We start from the raw sequence: 10,660 nt of genomic DNA, 5'->3' as shown, positions 1-10,660 counted from the left end.
ACACACACACGCGCACACACGTACGCACGGATACAACTAGTATCCTAGCTATTTAATCTTTATGACAATTATGAAAATAATAAAAAGAAGAAGAATATAAATATGAAGAAAAACCCGAGTTACATATATATGAATAAAGTAAATCACTGGGGTAAACCGAATAACTAAAAAAAAAAAAAAATAATAATAATAATGATAATATTGTTTTTACGAATATCGAGCATCCCTCGTCCGATGCACCTGTACCATATATGAGTGCTTAAATAGATGGATGGATCGATGTAAAAAAAAAATACAAAAATATAATATTTACGAAGAAAAATGAATAATAACTGAAAGTGGAAGAACCGGTCGTCCTTACAACTGGTTTTCAAGTTGTTCCAATCGAATAGGTTAACACTTTCGTCCAAGCTAAGGACGTTCGATTCCTCTCTTTCTTCTCTTTAGTTCTCGTACCTGCGAAAAATGGTTAAACAAAAAAAAAAAAATCTTCACTCTCGATGACGTGCGTGTGTACACACGACGACATTCTACTTTCCTCTTGTCCTCTGCACGATGAGATATCCCGCGCGTTGGCACGCGCAATGACGTATTTACCAACTCGGAATCTCGAAAGTTGATATCCACGATTTATAGACAAATTAATATACTACATCTATTTTTGTACTGTAATGTTTAGTTAAACATAGACAACCGATAATAATATTGTAAATAGCTATTATCGTTTGACGCGATGGTTTAATAGTCCCGCTTGAGGCCGATTAAATGTTTACGAAATTATTTCATTTCTATGACGCGTGTCTTCACCTTTTTATTCACTTTTCGTTATTTTATTAATACGTCTCTCTACGTGTTTATTATTATATGGATAATTTTAAATCGAGTTCTTTTTATCTATTTCTCATTGACATATCTTTGGAAAAATAAAATAATGTGAAATAAGAAGAAAGATAAGAAAAAACAATTGACACGGGTCGCGAATATGATTATCAAGTAATACGGTTAATTAAAAAAAAAAAAAGGAAAAGAAATACAGAGTTTGCATCGAAAAAATAGATTGAATAATAAATATAATTATTATCGATCTATATACGTATCTAATATAATATATGCAACAATTTTTAATAGATTCTCATGTCGTCTGATAAATACAAAAAAAAACAACCCATCCCCCTCCTCCCATCTCCTCTCTGCGTGACAGGTATACACCACGTATACGCGGGGTCTGATAAAAAAATAATAAATAAACTCGATCATTATTATTAATATTATTTTATTTTTTTTAAAATAAGTAATCAAATATAAGAACAAAAAAAAACGAAGGAACACAATTCGCAAAAAAGTGTTTCAAGAAAATGTGTAAATAATTTCGACAAATGTACATTATGTGTAAGATTAAATATAATAGGACAACGAATAGAATTATTATAATGATTAGGATATCTGGTTAGCGTACGTTTAGTGGCACGCGTTTGCCTTCGTCGTCGTCGTCGTCGTTGTCGTCGTCATAGTAGTCGTCGTCAACTAGTTATAGTCATCGTCACCGAGCAAAGAAACAGTTGCGCAGTCGAGCGTGCGTGTCGCGTGCGCAGAGATCGGTTAGGTTTATTCGTCGTTGTTGGATGTATAAATTGACAGATCTGATACCGCGCTCGGTTCGTATCGATCGTGATCCGATTTCTCGTCTCGAGTCTCGGTTATAAATCACATATTGTTAAAACATTAATTATCGACACAATAATAATAATAATAATAATATTCGGATTTATTTGACCGGTGCATACCGTGTTGCATGGTCGAACCGATATCACGGGACGATATTTTTAATTAATTATTAATACAATAGTCGATAGTTAAGAAACAACCGTCCGTCCAGTTTTGTTATCAACGATCGAAATATACAAGTGCATTTGATAATAATAATAATAATAATAATTATCTTCATCAAAATCGATGATCACGAAGGAAGGAATCGATCATTGATCTTAGTTAATTCATTAATTGAATGGAATAAAAAGAAGGAAGGAAGGAAGGAAGGAAGGAAGGATCTAAAGGAAATGTTATCTTCTTTTTTTTTTCTTCTTTTTTCCTTTTCTTTCAAGGAAAAAAAAATAACAACAGAATTCAATTTAATTTAAATAAAAGGAAATGTATATATATATATATATACACGTACACGTATAATTTTGGTGTATGAATGATATTGCGTGATCCTTCGATGAAATATTAAATACATATATAGATATGAATTTGTTGAATGATTTTACAATTGGAATATTTAAAGGATATCAAGGATAAACAAGATTTGCTTTTTATATTGTGCTTGTTTTTTCTTTCTTTTTTTTTTTTTTGTAAATTTTATTTTAACGATCTACTCGTTAAAAAAAAAAAAAACGCGTGATTGCAAGAATTCTAACGATACGAAATCGTTAAAACAAAGAGAGAGATATCATTTGCGAGTGTTTGAGAGATCACATTGAGACAACAAAAAAAAAAGAAAAAAAGGAAAAAGAATAAAAAACAAGCAAGGAAAAAAAAAAAAGAATAAATACCTATCGAACGACAAATCTGCACGTGGCATCGTTTATCGTGCCAAGATCTAACTGTAGGTGATCCAAGTGACGCTTCGTTTAGTGCCATTAAGCCGTTCACCTCGGTTTTAATGAAGGTAATATTATAAAAATATATACATGTATAATATATATAGATATATATGTATATATATATATATTTGTTTTTTTGTTTTTTTTTTCATTTAAGTCTCTCCTTCTCCTTCTCTCTGTCTCTGTCTATTTTATTGGAATATAATAGCATATGCCTATCGTTATCGAATCTTAAGCAAAAGTCGTAAAAAAAAGAGAAAAGAAAGAAAAAAAAAAAAAAACGAATACCACGGAATTAATCCGTGTAAAAAAAATAATATATTAATTTAAAAATAAAAGAAGAGAAGAAAACAAATCCCTAATATAAATATATACATTATTTGTATATAATAACACTCTTTATAAATATTAATTTATTTTATTTATTTCTATTTGCTTTCTATTACGATATGTTTAAGACTAAACCAAAATATCAAACGTTACACGGGCTCGTAAATTCATTTTACCCATCCTCGTCGTGACCATGCTAGGCTAAGTCAATTTTTTGTTCAGTCGGGCAGATAAAAAATGGTTGCGATACGATATTGTATTTAGAAACCGAGTGGTTTTGTTTTCTTTCTTTTAGTTGTTGTTGTTTTTTTTTTCTTTTTCTTTTTGGTTACATAAAAAATAAAAAAAAGAAACCCGTTCATAAGAATATACGCAATATAATATATAGAAGAAAGGATACTTTATTTACTACGAGAGTTTACAAACAAATCTGGCACGTATATGCGAACGTTGTGTGTTCGATGCTCGAAAACTCACATGCTGCTCGGACGTGCGAACAACACGTGCGCGCGCACACTGGTCTTTTTTTCTTTTGTTTTTTTTTCTTTCTTTTTTTCACAAATGTGTATAACACTGATAAATTATAATCAAAGATGTGCACGAGCATGAGTTAGAAGAGATCGTTCACGGCGGCATACTCGTTTAATTTGTATGTATATGGCTCTTTACGTATGTGTGATATGTATATATATATATATATATTATAAAACATAAATAGAAATTCTCGTGGCGATAATTGGAAACGATCAACGTGATTATTGCAAAGCGAATCTTTTTCTCATATATCTATATAGATTTTTCATCTTTTTTCTTTTCAATCGTCTTATCTTCATTTGTCATTCTTCCTAACCATTTATTTATTTGCATTTGCATGATTGCAAGACCACGTGCTTATATGACACGTTCGACAATCGTACAAATCGCGTATTTGTGTTCACATTTTTCGAAATAAACATTTGATTCTTTTGATTTAAAAGAAAAAAAAAAACATTAAAATATATATGAAGTTTAATTTTCTTTATTAATTTAATATCGATCGGTGTGTTGAAAATAATTAGAAGATTAACGTATTACTTTATTACGAGATAATAATAATAATAATGATAATAATATGAATTTTATGTCAATAAACGATCGCATTATTCGACACACTTTTTGTTTTCTTAATCGTTTCGATTAAAATGAGAATGATAAATCTTTAGAAAAGGTTATTCAACTATCGAGTCGAGTCATCATCGATAAGAACCATTTGAGATCTTTCGTTTTCTGCATGAGTTTACTTGACCGATTGTGAGTCGTAAGAAAGTAAAAGAAAAAAACAAAAATAATGTCTCGAGTGTTCCACTTGAAAGTGAACACGACGAAAACAGGACGAATGAAAATAAAAGAAAAAAAAGAAAAAGATGAAAAGAAAAATGCACTTTCGTAGAAACGTCCACAAGGTGATATTACATTCAAGGTCGTTGATGTTCGAAATGCAGATAAAAAAAAGAAAAGAAAAAAAGGAATGATTAAACATCACGTTCATTTCATCCAAATTAAATTAAATGATTCATAATCACGCTTGAATCGAATTTTTATTAAATCGATATTCAATGTCAACGCAATTTCTCGATAAATTTCAACCGAATTACGTGTAAGATAATATAAAAAAAAAAAAGAAATCTCGTATGCAAATAAAAAGATTTATCGGCTACGCGAGTCGAGCGTTAAAATGAAAATTTTCAATAAAAATGCACGTAGCAGAATAACTCGACTGATTTCCACGAAATCACGCGACTCGAAGTTGCATAGAAATAGAAGTAGAAATAGAAGTAGAAGAAACGAAATATTATTACTCGAAAAGCATTGACGACAATATCATTGATTTCTTTATTCTTATTTATTCTTCATTTTGTTTAAAATCAGAAATATGCATGAATATGAATTAATAATAGAAACAGTCATTGCGGTTAATCTGACGTACAAGATTTCACGTGAGATATTGCATACCATGAAATAAAAGAGACAAAGAGATTGAAAACTATTTAAAAAAAAAAAAAAAAAAGAAAAAAACAACAAAACAAAAAAACTAATGCATATATGTAAATTATAATTGAGAAATCGAACTGTGGTATTTATAAATTGAAATTGTTGTTTCAAGATCGACTATGAGAGGGATAAAATTACGATATGTGTGGTCTCAAATGGACAATTTAAACTTAAGAAGACATTCTTAAGCGAGGTGAGTTAACATTCGAATAAAACACATAAATCTATATTAATATAATATATTATCAATTTTGAAAAAATAATATAAATTATTGTATTGGAAATAATTTATTATATAACATTGGCTAAGAGACATTTGAAAAATATTCATTCGAATTAAAGATCGAAATTAACGTTTATTAATTTGAAATAAATATTTCAGATTATCCTTCAAAAATATTAAAAAATAATAAAAAAAAAAAAAAGAAGGTGAGAGGGGAAAGTGGTTATCCTTTGAAAGATATGACGAACCCGAACACGATACACAGATTAAGGGTCGACAAAAAAACATCGTCGAATCATTCCGCAGTTTCCGATCGTTCTGTCGTATTACTTCCGTACTACGAAGATCAAGGAAGTGGTGGAAGCGGTCGTGAGATGTTAACCACCAACGGACAGAACGAAGAAGATTATAAAAGGCGAGTTACGAGACAGAACGATAAAATACGTGGCAGTAACGATTGTCAAGAATACAGAGATTTCCACGAAATGAGCCTAAATCAAAAGACATTTGACGAAGTTATCGGTAGGATTGATTTGAAATCATTCAGAGAAATCGATTCGAGTTACGAGAGAATCGCGGATTTGCAAGATTACATTCAAGAGGATAGATCAACGGATCCAATGGTCAACGCGTTGGACGTTTTATTGGAACGAAGGAATTCATTAAATAACGATAATTACGATCAAAATTCTTCAGACGCGTCGGATCTTGTCGAACGCGGATCGATCAAGTATAAATTCAATCGTAATTGTCCGTACTCGAAGAATTCTATCAATTGGTCAGGGAGAAATCAATCAGTTAACATGAGTTTTACGCGTAAACAAGAGAAAATAGAAAAATCAATGGTAGAATCTAAAGAGGGATTAACCAACGGTGGAATATGTTCTGTATTTGATAATAATTGGCAGAGTAAAACCAACGGTGACCAATCGAGCGTAGTTTTAAAGGAAAATAATTCGATGCAAATGGTGAGTGATCAGATATTTCTAATTTGAAGACAGTAGTAATAGGTAAAATCAAAATAATATGAAATGTTTGAACAATTATAGACTACAACGTCCATCCCATCGATCGTCGTAAACGACCACGGAGAAAACACGGTATTGACGATTCTCGGGAAAGGGGCCGATCACGGGGCCCAGGTGTTTTCGGATGCCAGCAACAGTTCTATCATTTCTCAAGCTACGAGAACTTGGCCAGATTCTCCTTTAAGTTGTTACAACAATATAGGAATTTCTCGACCAAACAGCAGATGCTCTAGTTGTACACAACCATCAGCTTCTGGAATGCAATTCGAATCTCAGCTGATGCCGTCCAACATTTCTGGAAGTCCCATTGGCTCGCCACAGGTATTAATTAATACACGTCATTCGCATTAAACAATATGATTCATCATTTAGCGAGCAACGTTCTTACTAGTTGCACGAGACACCTAATCATACTTTCCGCTAGATTACTAATTTGTTTATTTTTTACTGAATGATCGATAGATTCCTACAACGTATACACAGATGCAAGGTCAATCGTCGCCTTCTTCCTCAAACCAATCTTACGGTGATATACCTAGCCCATTAAACTATCAAAAACCAGTTAATCGGCGAATAGAGGAACGGCTTCACAAAGATCTCGCGTGTTTTTCCATTTGGGGTACTTTCCTCGATGATCAAGGAAATATCAACGAAACTGTTCCTACCTTCGACAGCAACGAATTACAATTGTTGGACGAGGTTCTCAGAAGCCAAGGTAGTCAATGCGAAAGAAACGAAGAAGCCCAAGTTGTACCAAGGTCTGAAGATTATTCTAGCAGCTACGACAATCGACCATCTAGTGTACGAACTTTTGAAAATGAACTCGAACGAATGTCATCCGGTAGAAACGATGCGCAAACCTTCCCGTCCACGTCTTCCTCCCTTTACGGAGAACAAAGTACTAGCTTTTCCAATTACTCATCTAGTCCAAATGATCTCCCATATACCTACGTTGCTACACAAAATCCTGTTAACAGTGTTTACGGTGAAAGTCAAACTCAAGTTTCGAACTTTTACGATTACAATGACGTATGGAATACCGGAAACGATATGAGATACGGGAATTCAAATGGTTTGCAATCTGACACGGAATTTATTAATCTCAAACAAGATACCAACGTAACATATGCCAACAGACAAAATTCATCTAACGTAACAAATTCGTGTTCGTTGCCGACGTCTTTTCAATCATTTGCAACCTTATCTTCCATGTCAAATAATATTGCTGAGAACAGGAGAAGACGTTGCACGAGTACCTCGGGTATCTCTTGTCCCGATACCTCCTTCAACGATTTCCAAATACCAGAGATGGTGTCTTCCTTCAAACCTAATCGATCGCATAGGTAAGTACGTTTAATCTAATTCAATTATTCGTATTTTACATCGTTTTAAATTGTATCGTTAGGTCTAATGAAAGGTCCATCAAGCCATGGCCATCGTTAAATTTACCAAGCACTGGTGCCAGCAAGAGACTTCAAGAAGAACTCAAACCAAAAGATGTGGAAATGGCTATGAGCCAATTGTTAGACATAAAAGATGAGGAATTAACAAGGGTAGATAACGACGGATATACGTGAGTAAAAAAATTATTTACATACACAATTATAATCAAATATTATTCATTAAATAAGGGATAAAATTAGAAGAAAAAAATTAACATCTTCGTAAACATTGTAATATTCGCAGACAGTTGATGTGTCTTATGAGCAATCCAGAAGATTTGGCAAAGAAAAAAGCTTATCTCGTGCCATTGGTAGAAAGATTAAGTAATTTTAAAGATGCCTTGTCGAGGAGAAACAATCGTGGCGAGGATGCACTTTATTTGGCAGCAATTTGTTGTCCGGAAATGCCATACATCGCTGGTTATCTCGCAGCTACTATGCTTCAAAAAGGAATCGACATAAATCAAAATCTTTATCATACTCGTGTAAGTAGACGTTTAACTGTTGGTTGTTGGGTATCGTCAATGTTGTTTCTGTAATCTCCCGGGAAATTCCCAAGATTATAAATAGTAACACGGTTTAGTGTTGGTCGAATCGAGAATCCTTGAAAACCGCGACGATACATCCTCGGACGAGTAATTTTCATTATCGCGAATTTTTTCATATAAAATGTGAACGCTCTGACCACGACGACCGTTTGATAACCATGCTATTACAGTTACCCACATATCACTTTCTTTTTTTTTCGTTGCTTGCTTATAACATTTTTGCCAATCTCTCTGACCTTTTCTTTTTACATTTTTTACAGGGTGACACCTTGATACATTCAGTGTCAGCAAGAGGAGACTCTCACGGGGAAGTTTTGGCCGAATTATTGGCACTAAAAACTAGTCAAGGATACGCTGTTTTTGATCTCTCCAAATGCAACTACGATGGTTAGCATTTAAATAATGTTTTTCTTTTTTTCTGTTAAAAGCAAAATATCTATTATCACAAAGTTTTATCCATAAAAAAAAAGTCTTGATTGTTGTCAGTTACAAAAGATTTGATTTTTTTTCTTTTTTTAATCAATTATCAAAATTATATTTTAATTAATCGATAGTTTGTTGAAGAACGATCGAAAAAAAACGAAAAATTAACAACGATTTTATATACGTCATTCAATACAATATCTTATGAATCATTCATCATAAGATTAATTTATTTTTCATTTAGATTCGAAGAAGCAATCAATATCAAGGGGACTCATGCAATACTTTCGTTTCTGTTCTTTTCTTATAGGAAGAACCGCTTTACACGTAGCGGTGGAGTCCCACGACCCTACGGGAAGAAATATCAAGGCCGTTGCCACGGTTCGTTTACTGTTAGACAATGGAGCGGATTTAAACATAAAAGATACTAAAAGTGGCGACACAGCCTTGCACATGGCTGCCGGTCTCAGTTGTGACCCGGCACTCGTCAAGGTACGCACACAAATAAAATTAATTTTTTGTATTTTTAGGATACGGGATACACGAAAATGTAGGATAATAAAAATAATATTACGATTTTTTGTATTATCCATTATTATCATGTATTTTTATTATCCTATTTTATATTTATTAGCAATCAAACAATTTATAATGTACGCTCAATTTTACTGGTTTTCTTTTTTCCATTTTATTATTAAAATTAATTCAATTCTGTGGAAATAAACGGTTCGAAAAATAGCCTCTTCTTAACATTCCAATAATAATCCTATTCTTCTAGATAGAATGATGTTGTTTTTCTTTTATGCACAATTTTTTTTTTTTTAATTAAACGTCTCTCCAACCATTTAAAAAAAAAAAAAAAACACGAATACAATCCAATGCTGTTTTCCAGTTCTGGTGTAAATGCAAATATAACACGCGCAGATTAGAACGATATGCGTGATATTTATTGACTTTGTAACATTGTCTATGACAATGTAATTCAATGCAATGTAAATTTGTTAACTTCCTTTTCTTTTCCCCTTTTTCTTTTTTTTCTTTTTTTAAACATTTATTTCTCGTCTATTATTATACGTAATGCAACTGAAAGATATATATATATACACGTACGACAAAACAAAGCAAAACATACAAAACGCCTAAGCAGTTAAATAATAAAACATGAACCACGTATATTATGTAAATATTATTTATGATCTTAAACTGGTTTCTTTTTTTTTTTTTTTTCGTTGAAATCATTCAATCCTTTTTCTCCAATTTTTCACTCCCATTACGTTTTTATTATACACACACACACACATATATATATATACATTCGTAAAAATAATTTCTTTTATTTGCTGTAAAAATTCTGCCACGATAAAAATATATATATATATATATATATATATATATATATAAAAAACCAGTAAAAAAGGGAAGAAAAAAAAATATACCTGTGTGTATACTATATGAAAGTATTGTTATTTGCAATTTCAACAGGTTTTGTTAAGCAAAGCTGTTTCCGGCACGGTGAACGCAACAAATTACAATTACAATACCCCGTTGCATATGGCTGCCGTTTGTAACACGGTCCCTTTGGAAAGGCAAAAGGAAGTATGCTGGCTCTTGACCCAGGCAGGAGGGCAAACTAACATTCACAATAAGCAAGGGAAGACACCGCTCGCTTTGGTCTCGACCGAAAGGAAGGACCTCATCAGGCGAATCTTTTATAAGAAATTTTGATACTCGCAACGTGTGTCAGGATTTTGAAAAAGCACCACCACCATCATCACCACCACCACCACCAACCCACTCTCGCCCCCCCCATGGAGGAGACTGACGACACTTTACTTATCTTTTCTTCTTCTCTTTTTCTTTTTTTTTTTCTCTTTTCCTTTTTTTTCTCTTTTGGTTTGCACGAACGATAACCAAAAAGAAAAATATATATATAAAATGAAATAATGAAACGAATTGAAGAGTAAGGGAAAAGATATATAAGTTAAATACTAAGGAAAAGAAACAAAAAAAAAAAAAAAAAAAAAAAAAAAAA

The 10,660-nt window shown here is 32.3% G+C and overlaps 1 protein-coding gene across 1 annotated transcript; it reads left to right on the top strand.

Moving 5' to 3' along the window:
• Positions 1-2,543: 2,543 nt before the first annotated feature.
• LOC106786792 lies at positions 2,544-10,523 on the top strand (the record flags this gene model as incomplete). The annotated part of the gene is given in 10 exon segments (XM_014748556.1): positions 2,544-2,668; positions 5,077-5,157; positions 5,347-6,155; positions 6,237-6,536; positions 6,678-7,558; positions 7,621-7,788; positions 7,902-8,142; positions 8,466-8,592; positions 8,939-9,120; positions 10,111-10,523. Coding segments are annotated over 8 exon segments (2,871 nt in total). The 3' UTR covers positions 10,354-10,523.
• Positions 10,524-10,660: the final 137 nt, after the last annotated feature.

The sequence above is a fragment of the Polistes canadensis genome, unplaced genomic scaffold (assembly GCF_001313835.1).
Source record: "Polistes canadensis isolate GaletaPanama2010 unplaced genomic scaffold, ASM131383v1 scaffold_81, whole genome shotgun sequence".
Lineage (NCBI taxonomy): Eukaryota > Metazoa > Arthropoda > Insecta > Hymenoptera > Vespidae > Polistes > Polistes canadensis.
Note: the sequence above shows the minus strand (reverse complement) of the source record. Positions and strands in the feature narration are given on the sequence as shown.